Source organism: Hypomesus transpacificus, chromosome 23, assembly GCF_021917145.1.
Source record: "Hypomesus transpacificus isolate Combined female chromosome 23, fHypTra1, whole genome shotgun sequence".
NCBI classification, from domain to species: domain Eukaryota; kingdom Metazoa; phylum Chordata; class Actinopteri; order Osmeriformes; family Osmeridae; genus Hypomesus; species Hypomesus transpacificus.
This window is the reverse complement of record NC_061082.1, coordinates 21,476,927-21,497,411: the sequence shown is the minus strand read 5'-3', so window position 1 is coordinate 21,497,411 and position 20,485 is coordinate 21,476,927. Positions and strand designations below refer to the sequence as shown.

The window sequence follows — 20,485 nt, the reverse complement described above, 5'->3', positions numbered from 1 at the left end:
GGTGGAGGAGGAGGGACTAGATCTCTTTGTACAGTTCAGCACATGATTGGTTCACAACACTCCAATAGAGTCTGACTGGGAGCTCCACCATAAAGAGACAGCGCAGTGCAGAGTGCAGCTCATTTAGTATATGGAGACAAGGCTGTTCTTTCAAGTCTTATGTAAATTAATAATGCTGCAAATATTTATATCACTATGAGTTTGACGCAGTCATAACTGGATGTTTGCTAAATAAGTTAATTGGTCTTGAATGGCACAATACCCCAAAAGCCCCATTATATATGGAAGCAATAGCATCGTGATAGCCTACTAAAGGTTTACTGATATAGCTGTCACCATAATTAAACGCCTTTGCCATTTCAGGTCGACGATTCAGTAAAGCTCCACATTACCAATAAGTAAATGTACATGTAAAAGTGGCCTATCATAAATAGTTTTGGATTTACACCTGGACACCTCATATGAAACAACATATCATGTCAAATTAAATAAATAAACCTCCATTAAATTGATCAAATAATAATAATACGTTCCTACTTGTAGACAAAATAATAATAAAAAAAAACAAACAGTTCAGGCACAACAAACCCATAACATGAACAAGAAAACAGATAATTGCCGAGCTCACCTGCTGACTCTCAAACGTCCACGCGCTGTCAGGAAGTGATGCGTCAAGCACGTTTATCATGTCCTTAAAGTCAGTGGTGCTGCTGGGCTTCACCATGGTGAAATCACTGAACTCTGACATCGGAGACATACACGACCTGAAGGACTGGCTCTGAGACAACATGTCTCCTCCCAGGACCTCCACATACTTAATAGGCCCGTCACTGTTGAGCTGGATCTGCAGGTTTCTGTTGGGATTCTTGTATCCGTCAGAGTCAGCCCGTCTGATACAGCAACTCGAGTTACTTACACTGTTTCTAGCGCACTTCACCACTAAGATGAGGAAAGTCAACAAAGACAACACTGACACGGAGGCCAGAGAGACGATCAGATAAAAAGTGATTTTACTGTTCCGTTTGCTGGGCTCTGTTGTTTTCAAGTGAAAGTCTGAGATGGGCTCGTGAAGCCCGTCCTCTACCAGTATGTTGACAGTGACTGTGGTGGACTGGACCGGTTCCCCGTTGTCCTTTATCTCTATAAGCAGCCTCTGAGAGGAGTCATCCTGCTCTGAAACAGCGCGTTTAGTCCTCACCTCCCCTGTGTACAGATTCACGCTGAACAGAGAGGCGTCTGTGGCCTCCGCCAGTCTATAGGAAACCCAGGCGTTATGGCCCGAGTCAGCGTCCACTGCCGTTACTTTGGTGACAAGGTGGCCTGCTTTAGCGAACCGGGGCATCTTCTGGTGGGAGACAGAGCCCATGACAGCGGAGGGGTAAATAACAGAAGGTGCATTGTCGTTCTGGTCCAAGATAAAAACATGAACTGTGACGTTGCTGTTCAGAGACGGAGAGCCGTGGTCCTTTGCCTGCACCTGAATCTGAAACACCTTCAGCTTCTCGTAGTCAAACGAATGCATGCTGTAGATGCTGCCGTTTTCTGAGTTTACGTAAAAATAAGACGAGGTCGAGACGTCCTGTACTTTCGTGCTTAGTATAGAGTATGATATCTTGGCATTTTCTCCTGTATCTGGATCTGATGCAGACACAGAGCAAAGTATAGACCCCGGAGTGAGATTCTCCTTCACGTAAATTGTGTATGACGGCTGACTAAAAACCGGCGAGTTATCATTCACGTCTAAGATACGAACTCTAATTGTTTTCTCTGAGTTTAGAGACGGCGTCCCTGCATCGGATGCTCTAATCTCAACGGCATACTCTGAATTAGTTTCCCGGTCTAGAACTGCATTGGTCACCAAAGCATAGTTATTAGATATGGATGGTTTTAAAGTAAATGGTAAACCAGACGGTAAACTGATGCTAACTTTACCATTGCTCCCAAAGTCTATGTCTTTAGCGCTGATCAACGCAACCACAGTTCCAACAGGAGCATCTTCCTTAACTGGACTGGGCTGGGATTTCAAAACGATTTCGGGGGCATTGTCGTTCAAATCCGTAACGTCTATATTTACACTACAAATGCCCTGCATTGGGGGTACACCCTTGTCTGTTGCAAGTATGTCAAACTTAAAAGAACGGCTCGTCTCAAAGTCTATCCCTCCTTTCACTTTTACTTCACCGGTTTGGGGGTCAATACTGATTAGATTCTGTAGTGATTCCTCAGTGTGAGGTCCAAATGAATACTCTATCTCACTGTTGAGTCCTTCATCGAGGTCTACTGCTTTGCTAATTACAACTAAAGTACCTGGTGTAGCATTTTCAGCTAATTTAACGTCATATGTACTTTCATCAAAAACAGGTGCATTATCATTAACATCCAACACATGAATAGTGATTTCTGCTGTCCCTGATTTCGCTGGTATCCCGCCATCTACGGCAGTGAGACGTAAGCGATGCGTGGCCTGTTTTTCTCTATCCAACGCTTTTTCTAAAACTAGTTCCGGGACTTTAGATCCATCTTTCTTTGTTTTAATATCTAAAACAAAATGTTCATTTTTACTGATGGTGTATGAGCGTAACGAGTTGGGGCCAACATCTGGGTCTTGGGCTGACTCTAAACGGAATCTTGCACCTGGCAGTGTAGACTCGGGAACATTTAGTACGTTTTGACTGTTTTGGAAAACTGGTGAATTATCGTTTATGTCCTGTATCTCGATCTCAGCTCGATACATCTGAAGTGGGTTTTCTACGATAGCTTCTAAAGGCAACAGACAACCGGCGCTTTGTCCACATAGGCTCTCTCTGTCTATCCTCTCATTAACAATGAGCTCGCCTTTCCCCATGTCCACAGTGAAATACTGCTTACCGCCCTCAGAGGTAATTCTCAGCTTACGATCAGAAATCTCCGAGATTTGCAAACCAAGATCTTTCGCAATGTTCCCAACAACGGATCCCATTTCTAGCTCCTCGGGAACGGTGTAGCGCGTCTGCGCCTCTATTGTATTCCATAGCAGCGAGGACAGCAGCAACGCGCACCACAGTAACACCCTTATCTTCATTAAAGTTTCCATTTCCACGAACGTATCCTTGGATTAGACAAATGTTTTATATTCCAATGCATTGCAGGACGACAAAGCCAAATGAAAGCTATTAATTTCAATAAAGTGAACAACGTTCTCCTATCTCTGTATCCGAGTGAAGCTCCGTCTCCTTCAGCTCTATAAGCATTATGTTGTGGATAGGGTGGAAGAGGAGGGACTAGATCTCTTTGTACAGTTCAGCACATGATTGGTTCACAACACTCCAATAGAGTCTGACTGGGAGCTCCACCATAAAGAGACAGCGCAGTACAGAGTGCAGCTCATTTAGTAGCATGTGAAGACAATGCTGTTCTCTCACGTTCTTATCTAAATAGATAATGCAAATATATATATATATATATATATATATATATCACTATAGGTTTGACACAGTAATAAATGGATGTTTGCTCATGAAGTTAATTGGTCTTGAAAGGCACAATACGCCAAAAACCCTAAAATACATGGAAGCAATAAAAACGTGATAGTCTACTGAAGATTTACTGCTATAGTTGTCACCATAACGCCGTTGCCATTTCAGGTCCACGATTCTGGACAGCTCCACATTACCAATAACAAGTAGACTAAGCATATTGTTAATTTTTAAGATCTACACCTCATATGAAATAGCACACCATGTCAAATGAATACATAAAAAAACGACATTCCATTATTCATAAATATATAACGTTCCTCCTTGCAAAATAGAAGGGAAAAAAAGCACAACAAACACAAAACATGAACACGAAAACAAAGAATTTCTGAGCTCACCTGCTGACTCTCGAACGTCCACGCGCTGTCAGGAAGTGATGCGTCAAGCACGTTTATCATGTCCTTAAAGTCAGTGGTGCTGCTGGGCTTCACCATGGTGAAATCACTGAACTCTGACATCGGAGATATACACGACCTGAAGGACTGGCTCTGAGACAACATGTCTCCTCCCAGGACCTCCACATACTTAATAGGCCCGTCACTGTTGAGCTGGATCTGCAGGTTTCTGTTGGGATTCTTGTATCCGTCAGAGTCAGCCCGTCTGATACAGCAACTCGAATTGCTCCGACTGTTTCGAGCGCACTTCACCACTAAGATGAGGAAAGTCAACAAAGACAACACTGACACGGAGGCCAGAGAGACGATCAGATAAAAAGTGATTTTACTGTTCCGTTTGCTGGGTTCTGAAGTTTTGAGGTGAAAGTCTGAGATGGGCTCGTGAAACCCGTCCTCTACCAGTATGTTGACAGTGACTGTGGCGGACTGGACCGGTTCCCCGTTGTCCTTTATCTCTATAAGCAGCCTCTGAGAAGAGTCATCCTGCTCTGAAACAGCACGTTTAGTCCTCACCTCCCCTGTGTACAGATTCACGCTGAACAGAGAGGCATCTGTGGCCTCCGCCAGTCTATAGGAAACCCAGGCGTTATGGCCCGAGTCAGCGTCCACTGCCGTTACTTTGGTGACGAGGTGGCCTGCTTTAGCGAACCTGGGCATCTTTTGGTGGGAGACAGAGCCCATGACAGCGGAGGGATAAATGACAGTAGGGGCATTGTCGTTCTGGTCCAGAATAAAAACATGAACCGTGACGTTGCTGCTTAGAGACGGAGAGCCGTGGTCCTTTGCCTGCACCTTAATCTGAAACACCTTCAGCCTCTCGTAGTCAAACGAGTGCATACTGTAGATGCTGCCGTTGTCTGAGTTGATGTAAACATAAGACGAGGCAGAAACGTCCTGTACTTTAGTGTCTAGTATAGAATATGATATCTTAGCATTTTCTCCTGTATCTGGATCAGAGGCGGTTACTGAACACAATATAGATCCCGGGGTTCCGTTTTCTTTTACATACACCTTATACAACGGCTGAGAGAAAACGGGAGCGTTGTCATTCACATCCAAAATTTCAACCTTTACTATTTTCTTCGCAGTCAATGACGGCGACCCCAAATCAACTGCGTTTAGAACAACATTATATTCTCTGTGAGATTCGCGATTCAAAGGACCATTTGTCACCAGTGCGTAACGGTTGGAGACAGAGGCCTTCAGTGTGAATGGTGGCCCTGGCATCATACTCAACGTAACTTTACCGTTTTTACCAACGTCCAGGTCTTTTGCACTGATAAGTGCAATGACCATACCAGGGGCTGAGTCCTCGGGTATTGGGCTACTTAAGGACGTTATTATAATTTCGGGAGCATTATCATTAACATCTAAAATATTAATTTTCACACTACAATGTCCGGCCATCGGAGGATTGCCTTTATCTTTTGCCATAATGTCAAATTTATGCAAGGTCGACTGTTCATAGTCAAGCGGTCCTTTGACAGTGATGTCCCCGGTTTCTGAGTTTACATGAAACAAGGCCTTTGTTCTTTCTGACGTTTTATCTTTGAAGTAATACTCAACTTCACCATTCGGGCCTTCGTCGGAATCTATTGCTTTTACGTTTACTATCAACGTGCCAATTTGTGTATTCTCAGGAACGGATACTTCATAAAAAGCTTTCTCAAACTGTGGCTCGTTATCGTTGATATCCAAAACCACCACAGTTATTTCAGAGGTTCCAGAGCGCGTTGGATTCCCTCCGTCTACAGCTGTTAGCACAAGCTGATGAACTGCCTGCTTCTCTCGGTCTAGTTGTGTCTTCAAGACCAGCTCGGGAATTTTTGTACCATCTTGTGTCTTAATGTTCAATACAAAATTGTCATTATCATTTATACTATAAGACCGCAAAGTGTTAGAAGCAACGTCAGGATCACTTGCGCTCTCCAGCGGGAATTTTGCACCCGCAATAGTCGACTCTGCAATTTTTAGAATGATTTCAGTTGTAAGGAAACTTGGTGAATTATCGTTTATGTCTTGTATTTCGATTTCAACCTGGTGTAACTGTAAAGGATTTTCAACGACGACCTCCAACGGTAACAAGCATTGGACATTTTCTCCACACAAACCCTCTCTGTCTATCCTATCACTGACAACCAATTCACCCTTTCCCAAATCCACGCTGAAATACTGCTTCCCACTGTCTGAAGCAATCCGCAGTTTACGGTCATATATATCAGAGATGCTTAAACCCAGATCCTTAGCTAAATTTCCAACCACAGAGCCTTGGTTTAACTCCTCTGGAACGGTGTAACGAATTTGCGCCTCCGTTGTATCCATAAGAAGAAGAAAAATATACATCCACAGAACGTGCCACCTCCAATGGCATCGAATCCTGATGGTGGTTTCTTCCATTCTCCCTTTCACTGCAGATTCTCACCACACACAGCATGAAAACCGTCTATATCCACCGTCTTGCTTTCATCACACATATCGAAGACATGGAAACAGATCATCTTTTGTCTCCAGTCGTTGGCAGCTGAGCTCCCAGCTCTGAGCATAGTCTCGGTAGCGATGCTGTTGCTGAGGGGAGGGAGTAGATCCCTCACTACTGATCTGTACTGCATTGGCAGAGAGGAGAATCTTTTCTAACCAATCACACACTCACATTGCCTTAAAGACACAGAGTACTATTTCACTTGTGGATTGCATAGGCTCGACTCAGGTGGGATTGTTTAGTGGACACCCCGGCCACCTACACAATGTAAAACAATGGTCTATGGTTGTTTCTATTTAGATGCTTTGAACGCATCCAGCACATTGTACGTCCTGCATTTGGACTACACGTGTGATACTTAAAAAATATGAAAACTGTATGAACTGCTTCAGCTAATAGAAAATATTCTTCACACATACTAATAACAACAGTAATACTAATTAAAAATGATGAATATAAATCTTAACTATAATAAAAATGAATACAACCAATTATTATGTACCTACAGTACATGGTACAGTGTGACTATCAAGCCCTAATCCTGCTGTATACTGTTTCTGCCGTCGCGTGGCAGTGAGGTGGAAGCGCAGCCTGTGTGCGCAGCGCGTGAGGAGAGACACAGAGTCCTGATATCACACACAGGAGGGGGCGAGAGCTGAAGAAGGAAAGAAAGGGTGGGAGGGGGGAGAAACGGTCTAATCTGAAAATAATTCGAATATGGCAACACAATAATAACTGCCAACTTAATTTAACATATACGAAGCCTTGATGACATTACAGAGGGTTGATGAACCCTCTGTAATGTGATGCATATAACACACATTACAGAGAACTGCGAAAAATACAAAATCACTTCTATTAAACCAAAACAAAATAGCCTGATGCAGAATATTTGTATACATTTTTTTTTTCTTTCACGTTGACCACTCGTCAAAAGATCATGATTCTGTGCAAAAAAACAAGCTACACATCATGACCCAGTTTCGTGGCAAGAGACCAAGCCCTGAAGGACAACCCACCATGAGTGAGACTTAGATCAAGCGCTCTAACCAGCTCTCAGCCTCTCAGCACCGCGCCGAGCGGAGCGTTTCAGCACCACGCAGGTGGACAGCGCCACACAGGCGGAGAGCCCGTGCTAGTGCATGCGCCACACACCAGTGACGTCAGCGCGTGTCTGAGAGCTGCGTACGCAAGAGAGCAGACAACAATCTCCCGAACTGCTCAAATGGATGTCATTTGCGAACAAAAACATATGTAATGGCAATATGAATGCCATTCGGCGCCCACTAGATAGTAATTATTTGAGATTCACAACACACTTCATTGTGATGAATTTGTATATATTCGAGTGTAGCGAAATAACAGACTATTTTGATCGGGGAAATTATTCCAGGCACACCCCACCCGTGTAACCTATATCACATGACCACCCTCTCGATGGCCACCATTTCGTAATGCTTTGATTTATTTAGAACAGCACTACTGCTGGTGTGCAGCTGTGTGTGTGTGTGTTTTGGTGAAAGAGATTCACAGACAGAAAGACAGGAAGAAATCAAGAAACAGAGATAGATTAGGAGGTTGAGAGGGGGGAAATAAAGATATATCTAAATGTATTCTCTTACCTATATGGCAGTGACAGCAGCACAGGGGGCAGAAACACATGTGAAAGAAAGGAAGAACAGTTTTGTTAACAATAAGCACACATCAGGCTTAGTTATTTCTCAGATCTGTGACATGCTGAAGTATTTGCAGTTGTATGATGATGGAACAAAAGGTAATAAACATCCATATGCCTCCAATTGCAAATAAGATGCCAGAAAAAATGTGGGGCACCACACATGCACACACACACGCACACACACGCCCACACACACACACACCTTATGTAAAAGCACACACACACAGGCTTACAAGTATGCACACGCACACAGCTCTCCCTTCCCCCCCGGCTCAGCCCTGCCCTCCTGCAGGTCTGTGTGTGTGTGTGTGAGGGAGAGAGGGCTGAAACACATCCACCAGGTGGCGCTCTCCTGTGTCTCTGCACTGTAAACCACAAGCCTAACCCTAATCAGCTGACACCCCTTCTTCCATGGGATTGGTGCAGTCCTTACTGTGATTCAACCAGTCGTCGTGGCAACAACCCCCGCACCACACACACACCCATGCACCTCCATCTCTGTGTTCCTCTCCTCTGTTGGTGCAATGGCGTGTGTGTGTGTGTGTGACACCTCCCCTGCTCGCTCTGTCCTCCTCAGTGTTTACCGGAAGTTAAATCACTCCACTGTGTCGTGTGTTTGCCTAGATATAACTAGGAACATACACTACACATAGACTGGTGTACTCTAATATAGCCCCCTGCACACATTCTCTCTACATTACTCAATCCGTTTGAACACAACAAACACATGAAATATTCACATACCCTGACTTACTAGCATTCACCCACACACACACACACACACACACACACACACACACACACACACACACACACACACAGACACACACAGACACAGTCTTGACATTTCTATATGATGGGAGGAGAGACTGTTAGGAGAGACTGGTGTTGGATGACAACATGGCTGCACATGTCCTCCCATTCACTCGACGTGCTCCAAACACAAGGCGCAATCAGATGCACGAATCGTATGAAAACAAGTCCAGAAATAACAGCGTTATCGTTTTCCAAGTCGACAATCGCACCACTGGCCCGCTGCCATCACGATACAGAACTGTGTGTCTGATGAGGCGTTACCATAGCAACCTCACATGACCGGGGAGCGATTCTCCCAGGGGAGCTGGAGAACGGCACGATTAGAAACAGCATCCCTGAGAAGCACAACCGTCCGACAGTAAATCCAGACCCCCCCCACCCCCCCTTACCGTGAATATCTACTTAAACCCTATAAAACACCTAAGATACCAACAAATCTGCACTGGCAAATGAGGTTCAAATGTAAACAGGAAGCCAAGGGTACAAGGGCACATTCATAATTAAACGAGTACCGTATGCGTGTTGGCAGTATACGTCCTTCCGTAACTATGCAGAGCTTTACTGGCTAAACAGCCTGAGAGGAAGTGATGCGTACTGTCTCCGGGCAGATGTGGATTCAGTCTTGTCCTGATCAGCACTCTGGGCTGCACCATGTGTTACTACATTCATAAATAAAGCCCTTACAGTCAGAAGGCCTGAGAGGCTTTGGGACGCTATTGGGATCAGCAAAACACCCTGGACAAGGTCTAGGTCTCAGACCCAGTGTGATGGGTGCTGTCGTTTTGTGAACATCAACATGTATAACATACTGTAGCAGAGGGGAAGAGAGAGATGGAAGGGGAGAGAGGGGGAGATCGATTGAAAGGGAGAGAGAAGGGAGATGGAAGAGGAGAGCTAGGGGGAGGGGGAGAGGAAGGGAGAGGGATTGTTTGTTAGAGGGGTTCCAGATAACAGAGCAGTGCTCCTCCATACCAGCACAAGTCTAACCCAGAAGTGGAATCAAGCCCCATGTGTAGTGGGAGAAACACATAAGCACATTACTGCAGCACAGAAACACACAATACTGGGCCAGTGTGTGAGAGAGAAACTAGGTCAGTCTACCCAAGCTCTGTGCTGTTCTGCACACAGTGAGAGAGAGGGAGGAGGAGAGGGAGAAGGAGACAGAAAGATGAGAAATTGATAAAAAAAAACACGATGAGAGCACTAAAAAGGAAGTGATGTCATAGAGAAAGGCCACACTCTGGAGGATGTTTGCTTTATAGAATGAGTAACTGACATGGAACAGCTCGTACCAGTTACTGTGGTGTAGCCAAAACGGACGTGATAGCAGCCATTAATTGACAGTCCTGATGTAAATGTATGTGGGTGCAAGTGTGTGTGTGTGTGTGTGTGTAGAGAAGAGAGGGCAGTGGGAGTTTCACCACAATGCAACACTGTGTGTGTGTATACAGTTACTAAAGAAGCGATATAAAAGGTGACCACAGAAGCCATCTGTCATCCCTAATGCTCTTTAGACTCACATTACTGCTACACCTGCTGACACGAACACACACACACACACAGTTATCTGCCGAAGAGCGACAGTGCTGCTTACACATGTCACAGTGTGATTGCTTCATCTCACCTCTCCAGTGAAGTCTCCATGATTTTGCTCTGTGTGTTCTCTCTGCATAGTACCCATGTGACTCACATCCACCAGCGTGCCCTGACTGTAAGGCCTTGCGAACTTCACATCACTCATCCTAGAGTCTGTGGTCCCACACATCTCATAGTTGTACACACGTTGCAGAGTCCCTTCGGGGAAGACGGGAGGGTAATAGGGGATAACAGGGAGGTTGGCTGCTGATTTGTAAAACAGCCTACTCTGTCTCCATCTGTAGATCTTCACAGAGATGATGGAGATGACTGAAAATATGAAGAGAATCGATACCACGGCCAAAGCCAGGATTAGATAAAATGTCAGGTTGTCGTTAAAGGTTTTGTCGTGCGTAAAGTCAGTGAATTCGGAGAGCACTTCCGGGAAGCTGTCAGCCACAGCCACGTTCACAACGACTGCAGCTGAACGAGACGGCTGCCCGTTGTCCTCCACTATAACGGTCAGCTTTTGCTTCACGACATCTTTGTCAGTCACCTGACGTACGGTTCTGATCTCTCCATTCTGGAGACCCACTTCAAACAGTGCCCTGTCTGTCGCTTTCTGGAGCTTGTATGACAGCCAGGCGTTCTGTCCAGAGTCCAGGTCAACAGCCACCACTTTAGTGACCAGATATCCCACATCTGCTGAACGAGGCACCATCTCTGCCACCACAGAACCGCCACTCTGGACCGGGTAGAGGACCTGGGGCGCGTTGTCGTTCTGGTCTCTGATGGAGATGTTGATGGTGGTGTTGCTGCTCAGCGGAGGAGACCCTCCATCTTGAGCTTTCACTAGGACGCTGAAGGATTTGATTTGTTCGTAGTCAAAGTGTTTCCTTGCGTACAGCGCACCATTGTCTGCGTTTATTGACACGTATGAGGTTAGAGGAGCACCGTTCAGGCTGCCTTCCTGGATAAAGTAGGATACTCGAGCATTTTGTCCCTCGTCATCATCCGTAGCTCTCAATGAGAAGAAGGATAGAGATAGTGGGTTGTTTTCTGTAATATGGGCATCATAGCTTTCTAATTCAAACTGGGGGGCATGGTCATTTACATCTGATATCTTCAACGTTAGCGTTTGCTCACTTGAAAGAGCTGGCTTGCCTCCATCTACAGCAGTGACTGTTATATTATATTCTGCTATCTGCTCCCTATCCAAAGTGGATTCAGTCACCAGATTGTAGTAGTTCGCTATTGTAGATTCTAATTTGAAGGGGAGACTGCGATCAATGGAACAGGTTACTTTAGCGTTGTCTCCCTGATCTAGGTCCTGCACGTTAATCATGGCAACAACAGTGCTTATGACGGAGTCCTCGGGCAAGGCACTGGAGAAGGACATGACTGTTATCTTTGGAACGTTATCATTCACGTCTATTACATCTATAAGGATTCCACACGAGTCCGTTAATCCACCTTGGTCCTTTGCTTTAACTTTTATCTTGAATTGTTTGTTTTTTTCATAATCTATATCGCCCGTGACTCGAATCTCACCAGAGATGGAATCGATTGCGAAAATATCTCGTATAGAACTGGTGGAATGCTCAAAGAAATATTCTACAACTGCACCAGAGCCCTCGTCTGCATCAGTAGCAATTACTGTTGTGACCAGTGTGCCCTTCGCGGCATTTTCTGAAACTGATGCTTTGTAAGCAGGTTGACTAAATATTGGGGCATTGTCGTTTGCGTCTAAAACAATTACATTAATTCTGACGGATCCTGTTCTCTGAGGGTCTCCCCCATCGACAGCTGTAAGCGTTAAAATATGACGTGTTTTCTTTTCTCTGTCGAGGGGTCGTTGAAGTATCAGCTCTATATGTTCACTATCGTCTAAACGGCCTTCGCTCTTTATAATAAAATGATCCGTGGGGTTCAATATGTATTTTTGGAGTGTATTTCGTCCCACGTCTTTGTCAACAGCACACTCGACTGAGAAACGCGCACCAGGCGCCATGGATTCACTTATTTCCATTTCAATTTCCTTCTTCGGAAATACGGGACTGTTGTCATTTATATCTTGTATTTCCACTGTAATTCTAAAGAGTTCCATGGGATTCTCTAAAATAACATCAAAACCGAAGCTGCATGCCGAAATGTCCCCACAGAGTACTTCACGATCTATTCTCTCCTTAACCAACAACTGTCCTTTTTCTCTGTCTAGTAACACGTACTCACTGTCTCCAGCGGTGAACACACGGGCTCTCCCGGATACCAGTCGCTGAGTATCAAGTCCCAGGTCCTTAGCTAGATTGCCCACAAAGGAGCCCACGGACATTTCCTCCGGGATGGAGTAGCGGACCTGGCCGACCACAGGGTCAATAGAATACATACAAAACACGAAAACGCACAAAGGCCACCCCGCGTGCCAGCGGATGTTTCTCATGGTAATCTCACGACGAAACAAATATATTTCTTTAAATATTCCAGATGCCGTTGAGGAACTAGCACTAGCAAGTATGGACCCAATGCAAGCTGAACGTTACGTAGAACAGCAACAACGTATTTGCGCGTTCCTGACTGAATTATTAAAGGAGTAGCCCTGTCTGCGATTATGATTAGATGCAATCAACAGCGGCACTTAGAGTTCATATAAAGTACTGCATTACTTAGTACAGAAATAACATATATAAAAAATGTAACTTCAGTGATATCTATCCCCATATAAACAAAGCGAGTGTGTGTGTGTGTGTGGGGTGTGATTGTGGTGGTGGTGGTGGTGGGGGGGTACGGGGTGGGGGGGGGGGGGGGGGGGGGGGCTGGAGTGTGTGTGTGTATATGTGTGTGTTACAGAGTTAGTGAGAGATGGATGAATAGAAAGAGAGAGAAGAACGTATATTTCGTCTGCAATATGATTGCTTCATCTCACCTCTCCAGTGAAGTCTCCATGATTCTGCTCTGTGTGTTCTCTCTGCATAGTCCCCATGTGACTCACATCCACCAGCGTGCCCTGACTGTAAGGCCTTGCGAACTTCACATCACTCATCCTAGAGTCTGTGGTCCCACACATCTCATAGTTGTACACACGTTGCAGAGTCCCTTCGGGGAAGACGGGAGGGTAATAGGGGATAACCGGGAGGTTGGCTGCTGATTTGTAAAACAGCCTACTCTGTCTCCATCTGTAGATCTTCACAGAGATGATGGAGATGACCGAAAATATGAAGAGAACCGATACCACGGCCAAAGCCAGGATTAGATAAAATGTCAGGTTGTCGTTAAAGGTTTTGTCGTGCGTAAAGTCAGTGAATTCGGAGAGCACTTCCGGGAAGCTGTCAGCCACAGCCACGTTCACAACGACTGCAGCTGAACGAGACGGCTGCCCGTTGTCCTCCACTATAACGGTCAGCTTTTGCTTCACAACATCTTTGTCTGTTACCTGACGTACGGTTCTGATCTCTCCATTCTGGAGACCCACTTCAAACAGCGCCCTGTCTGTCGCTTTCTGGAGCTTGTATGACAGCCAGGCGTTCTGTCCAGAGTCCATGTCAACAGCCACCACTTTAGTGACCAGATATCCCACATCTGCTGAACGAGGCACCATCTCTGCCACCACAGAACCGCCACTCTGGACCGGGTAGAGGACCTGGGGCGCGTTGTCATTCTCGTCGTCAATGAGAATGTTTAGTGTCACATTTGAGCTCAGAGGTGGAGAACCGCTGTCTTGTGCTCTGACACGAATTGTGATATTTTTCATTTGTTCGTAGTCGAATGAACGCACTGCATAAATGACACCATTCTCGGCGTTGACTGAAATAAAGGATGACATAGGAGGCCCAGCGACTAATGTGTCTTCAATGAAATAGGATATCCGTGCGTTCTGATTCCAATCTACGTCTTCAGCACCAATTCTAAATATGGACGTTCCTGGAGAGATATTTTCAAGTACATGCGCGGTATACTCAACTTGTGAGAACATGGGGCTGTTGTCATTGACGTCAGACACTTTAAGGTGTAAAGTTCTGCGACTAGAAAGCTGAGGGGACCCGGAATCCATTGCTATGATGGTTATGTTGTATTCAGAGATTCTCTCTCTGTCTAGTGTTGCATCCGTTACGAGCGTATAATAATTTCGTAAGGATGACATTATTTTGAATTGTACATTGTCGTCAATGGAACAGCTCACCTGACCATTGTTTCCTGCATCCAGATCTTTTACGTTAAGGATGGCTATAGTCGTACCGGGGGGTGCGTCTTCGGAAACGGGACTTGAAAATGACATCACACTAATAGCAGGCGAATTGTCATTCAAGTCTATGACCTCTACTATAACTTTACTTGAGTCTCCTAGGCCTCCCTGGTCTTTGGCTTCTATGCCTATTTCAAATTTCTTAGCCTTTTCATAGTCGATCTCACCATTAACATATATCACGCCACTTTGTTCGTCTATTGTAAATATATCAGCTATGTTACCTTTAAGATTTGCAAAGCTATACGTTATCACTCCATTTGTTCCACTGTCCACATCACTGGCATTAACGGTAGTGATATATGTGCCTTTTGGTGCGTTTTCTATGACAGACACTCTATATACAGACTGGTTAAACAAGGGGGCATTGTCATTGGCATCTAAAACTGTAACCTCAATTTTCACCGAACCAGATCTTGGTGGATTCCCACCATCAACAGCCGTTAACGTCAGAGAGATACGAGGCTGCTTTTCTCTGTCTAACGGCGTCTGAAGCACCAACTCTGCGTATTTCACCCCATCTGGACGAGAGTGCTGCTTCAGTACAAAATTATCATTACTAGACAACACATAATTCTGCAGAGCGTGTATTCCAACATCAGGGTCGTCTGCACTCCCTAATAAGAAGCGCGCGCCCGGTACGGCAGATTCACTGATCTCCAGACTTATCTCTTTTTTCTGAAACTCGGGTGAGTGATCGTTAACGTCCACTATCTCTACCGTAACGTGATGCAACTCCATGGGATTATCAAGGATGATTTCGAAACTAAAGCTACACGGGGTCGTCTCACCGCAGAGTTCTTCTCTGTCTATCACTTCACCGACGACCAGAGTTCCTTTGTCCGTTTTCAGCTCAGCATGTTGTGTGCCTTCTCCGGTCACGATACGAGCACGACCTGCTCTCAGTCGCTTCACATCGATGCCGAGGTCGCTGGCAATGTTGCCAATCAGAGCCCCTTTCCTCATTTCCTCCGGGATCGAGTAACGCATCTGTGCGCTTGTGTACGGGGCGATGAACACAATGGTCATCCAGATCACCAGCCATTGTATTATCCGATATGCAGACGTATTCGCAGTGGCTAACTCTTTATATTCCATGACGATTATCACCGAAAATAAATACTGACCAAAGCTGTCGTCTTAAAATCCCTCAGAGAAATACAGTTGTCGAGATTTGTTTTTCAAATAAAAGCTTTCCCTGCTCCTTTACTCATACACACACACACTCCTCCGCCCTCGCACATTTAACTACAGGCAATGTCCTGTCATCATATTTATCAATTCCCTTCCCTGATCAACAGCGGCCCTTGCAGTTCAAAGTCAAGAAATACACCCAAAACATGAAACTTGTAGGATGTTCACTCTCGCTGAATCTATCAAATACAATAAATGGGCCTATAATGACAATAGGCCTATATATTGCACCAAAAAGTGCACCTTTTCAGCTCAATACACGCATGTTACGTTAAAGCCGTTTTAACATGTATTCGCTAGTCTAATATATGCAACGTCATTTTGCTTGGTCAAAGCTCTAATTGAATATATCTATGTAATTCCAAATAATTAATACATAAATAGATACTCAATTACGACTAGTCACAATTGCGTTGGTAATATCTGTCAGACAAATGTATTAAAATGGGTTCCATTGCATTCGCAAAGGCTTCAAAACAAACTCTCGAATGAGATGCAGTGAGTTAGAACAGACTACGGCACAGACGCTGTCCGAAGTGCTGAAATGACACTCCAAGCGAAACGAAACACTTGTCTTTGAAAAAGTTATTCCCTACACCTGATGGATGCACCTCGTCATGAACATAGTGCCAAATAGGCTGATATGACTACAGCATCGTCATATCTCAATTAAGATCTCTACAAAACACTCAAAACGAACCAATAACTTGTTTATTTAGAGATGAGTTTCCATTGGCACCAAATAACTGAACTTTTTGCTTCAGCTGTGTATGTTTATGTATAAGCTGCACAGAGAGGGTAGTTGTTTAGTGTCTTTGGGTAAGGAAACAACTATCTTACCTTCATAGAGCCACACGATTGCCCATCAAGAGTGCATGCAAAAAGAAGAAAAGAAAAGAGAAATTAGTGATTGGCACAAATATATACAATCTCTCTCTCTCCTAATCTAGACACTAAAATCATCTGCAGTCCAGTGCTTTGGCTCCTTCCAAGAAGACATATTTGATAAAATTGACAATAATTTGCATTTTAGAAGTCCAACCAAGATTTGAAAAAGAAATTGATTGTTATGATCTGATATAGGGTGATAGTTATCTGGACAATTACATGCTGGATAGAGACTCAGTGATATGTATTAGGCTATTTTAGTTATCAGACCAGTGAGATTTTTCATAGGCAAAGCTTCAAGTTTGCAAGTCCCACATCACAGTAAACATGTATTCACACACACAAGCAAGTACAAAAATGCACAAAAAAAGATTTAAATTGGAGAAGGAGAGTAGGTTATTACTGGATTAAGGGTTGATTGTCTTATCATGTAACCTTGTCTGGAAACAAACAAAAATAAATGATGAAAGTAATCAGATGGCACAAATTACTTTTCAGTTATGTTTAGAAAACTTCAACACGACTCAATAGGAAGGATGTTTAGAAAACATGATTTTGAGATAATACCATTGTTGAATATTGGGATCCAGTTTGAACAGATTCACTGTTGTCCCCAGGACTCTTCCTCAAAGTTGAATCAGCCTGCAGCGTGTTGTCGTTGTAAGATCTGACAAACTTGAAGTCACTAGTGCGTGAGCCCGTTGTCAGGTAAGCGTCATAATTGTAAGAACTCCGCAGCGTTCCTGTTCCATCCACCTCTGCATAGTTAGGAGGGAAATACGCACTGGGAATGGCCACAGCTCCATCAAACAACAGTCTAGGTTTCCTCCTGCGGCAAAACCTCACGGCCAGGATGAGAATGATGAAAGTCAGGAAAAAGGTGGAGACGGACACCAGAGCGATGATCAAGTAGGAAGTCAGTTTAGAATCCTTCCCCTCGTAAGACATGTCTTTCAGCTCTGGAACCTCAGCCAGGTTATCTGATATCAGTAGGTAAACAGCACAGGTTGTAGACATAGAGGGCTGTCCGTTATCTTTCACAGATATCACAAGGTTCTGCTTCATACCGTCAGAATCAGAAATGTCCCGCTGGGCCCTGATCTCTCCACTGTGGAGACCGATAGTGAAAAGTCCTGGATCGGTGGATTTCACAATCTGATAGGAAAGCCAGGCGTTCTGGCCAGAGTCAGCATCCACAGCGATCACCTTGGAAACCAGGGACCCTGCCAGAGCAGCTTTGGGGACCATCTCAGTCATCAAGGAGTTCCCTGCTGGAGCAGGGTATAATATCTGGGGAGAGTTGTCATTCTCGTCTGCTATGAAGACACTCACAGTCACGTTACTGCTGAGTGGAGGAGAACCGTTGTCTCTGGCTACAACCTGGACCTTGAAGCTCCTAGACTGTTCATAATCAAATGCTCTCACAGCATGGATCACCCCCGTGTCTCCGTTAATGGATACATATGAAGACACGGGGACACCGTTGACCTCCCTGGGCAGTAGAGAATAGACCACTGTGCCGTTCTGTCTCCAGTCTGGGTCTCTGGCAGTAACTGAACATATGGAGGAGCCAGGCTTGTTATTTTCACTCACATAGGCGCTGTAGGATTGTTCTTCAAACACAGGAGGGTTGTCATTGACGTCAGAGACGGATAAATGAATAGTCTTTGAGGAGGATAAAGGTGGAGAGCCCTCGTCAGTAGCAGTGATAGTTATGTTATAATCTGATATCAGCTCACGGTCTAATTCACTGGTAGTTACTAAGGAATAGTAGTTTTTAATGGAGGGGTTTAGTTTGAAAGGAACATTCTGCTGGATGGAGCAGCGGACCTGTTTATTGACACCAGAGTCTTCATCCTGTACATTAATGATGCCAACCTCTGTACCTGGCAACACATCCTCAGGGATTGGATTGGTCAGAGATTTTAGAGATATTACTGGGGCATTATCATTTATATCAGTAACATCGACCTTAACTTTTGCAAAAGAACTCTGCCCAGAGTTATCTTTGGCTTGGATACTGAATTCATAAAATGACTCAATTTCAAAATCGATCTCTCCTATTATAATCAATTCACCTGTTTTTGGATTGAGGGAAAATAATTGCTTGGCATTGTTTGAGATTGGACCAAATCCGTACGTCACTTCCCCGTTCGTCCCCTCATCTGCGTCTGTGGCAGACACAGTCATCAAGACAGAACCAATGGGGGTGTTTTCAGGCTGATTGACAGCATAGATATTCTGACTAAAGACAGGTTTATTATCGTTAGCATCAAGCACGGTGACGTGTATAACAACAGTACCGGATCTCTGTGGAGTCCCTCCGTCAACAGCAGTGAGTAGTAACGTCACCTCCTGCTCTACCTCACGATCTAATACCTTGTCTAAAACCAGTTCACTCTGTTTCTCACCTCCAGCAATACTATGCACATCTAAACTAAAGTGATCATTCCTTTGTAACGTGTAGCTTTGTACAGCATTCAAGCCTATGTCTGCGTCATGTGCCTGATTTAGAGCGAAGCGAGCGCCTATTACTGCTGACTCTGTGATCTCAAATTTCACAAAGTCTTCGCTAAATTGTGGAGCATTGTCATTGACATCTTGTATTTGCAAAACGATATTGTGTGATTCTAATGGGTTCTCTAAGATAATTTCGTATTTTAGGGAGCATGAAAGCCTCGTGCCGCAAAGCTCCTCTCTGTCGATTTTTTCACCGACAATCAATTCACCCGTGTTCAGGTTAATATCACAATACCGTTTGCTTCTACGATCAACATCCAAGCGAGCTTTCCGAGACAACAGTCCTTTAGCATCAAGTCCAAGATCCTTGGCTATATTTCCTATTACCGACCCGCGTTTCATCTCCTCAGGAATAGAATAGGTCACATCTCCATAGCTGCTGCGCAAGAGCAGAGGAAACAAAGCCAGCCAAAACATCGGTGCAGAGACAGAGAGACCCAGGTATTCCATTCTCAAGATAGATGTAGACAATTCCTCTCGGTATTGCTCCCACACAGGTTTATGCAGGGAAAAAATCATACACTCCACCTCGTCGTCTAAAAGACAAAAACACCACTATTCTTAATCACGACGTACACGAAGTCTGCGCCCATAAGTGGGTGGAGAGAATCGTGAAACATCACTTGCTGGTAGATGGCGACACTCTGTGTACTTTACTAAAACTGCATAACAAGGTGTACCATACCATAATCAACTACACAATGATCACTGTTAAGTCTACCAAGATGAAAATAGCGCAATGCCTTCTATTTAACTGAAATCAACGACTCTAAGTTGTAATGTTTTATTTATTATGAATGAAAATGTAGATTTATGATTTCACGTTGAGTAATGTTTCTTAAATATTAATTCATCAACTCCGAATTGCAACTCGATTGTGGTCGATGAATTAATAACTATTACACATTCAACATGCCTGTCATTAAGAGGGTTATAAAGATTATTCATAATTAATGTGTGAAAGACATTAACAGTGACAGACACGCTGTCCATTACAGCTTCAAAAAGAGCACAGTGCCAAGTTAGGCTACTTTGAATAGACTGACAGAACCACACTGTAGCTGTCCGGTTGTTGTGGTGCTGAAACCTGCACGTTTCGGTAGTGGCAAAGCGGTATACAAAAGTATTCAGAAGATACAATCATGAAGTAAGGTTTGATCTGTGTGACAATGAAAACGAAAATTA

At 44.4% G+C, this 20,485-nt stretch overlaps 3 protein-coding genes across 20 annotated transcripts in view; all 3 read right to left on the bottom strand.

The window, feature by feature from the left end:
* LOC124484882 (protocadherin gamma-C5-like) overlaps positions 1-20,485 on the bottom strand; it is a 97,340-nt gene that overhangs the window by 27,365 nt on the left and 49,490 nt on the right. For 2 of the 18 annotated variants that reach the window (XM_047045990.1, XM_047045998.1), the window contains exon 1: positions 10,508-13,015. The exons of 12 other annotated variants lie outside the window; for them this stretch is intronic. In XM_047045990.1, the coding sequence (XP_046901946.1) occupies positions 10,508-12,898 (2,391 nt within the window). In that variant the 5' untranslated portion in view covers positions 12,899-13,015. Of the gene's footprint in view, positions 1-10,507; positions 13,016-13,381; positions 15,975-17,347; positions 19,880-20,485 lie in introns of those variants that run through there. 4 more of the 18 variants (XM_047045977.1, XM_047045982.1, XM_047045983.1 and 1 more) reach the window with 4 other exon arrangements.
* Positions 443-3,128, bottom strand: LOC124485494 (protocadherin gamma-C5-like). Its single transcript, XM_047047137.1, has 2 exons — positions 629-3,128; positions 443-448 (listed from the first exon to the last, which is right to left on the bottom strand). Exons 1-2 carry the CDS (start codon positions 3,071-3,073, stop codon positions 443-445), a joined length of 2,451 nt encoding a protein of 816 aa, XP_046903093.1. The 5' UTR covers positions 3,074-3,128.
* LOC124485492 (protocadherin gamma-C5-like) lies at positions 3,722-6,435 on the bottom strand. The gene has a single exon (XM_047047134.1). The coding sequence runs from the start codon at positions 6,305-6,307 to the stop codon at positions 3,722-3,724; it is 2,586 nt and encodes an 861-aa protein (XP_046903090.1). The 5' UTR covers positions 6,308-6,435.

Coding starts and splice junctions, on each gene's coding strand:
- LOC124485494 (XM_047047137.1), bottom strand. CDS start 3,073: ATGGAAACTTTAATGAAGATAAGGGTGTTACTGTGGTGCGCGTTGCTG.
- LOC124485492 (XM_047047134.1), bottom strand. CDS start 6,307: ATGGAAGAAACCACCATCAGGATTCGATGCCATTGGAGGTGGCACGTT.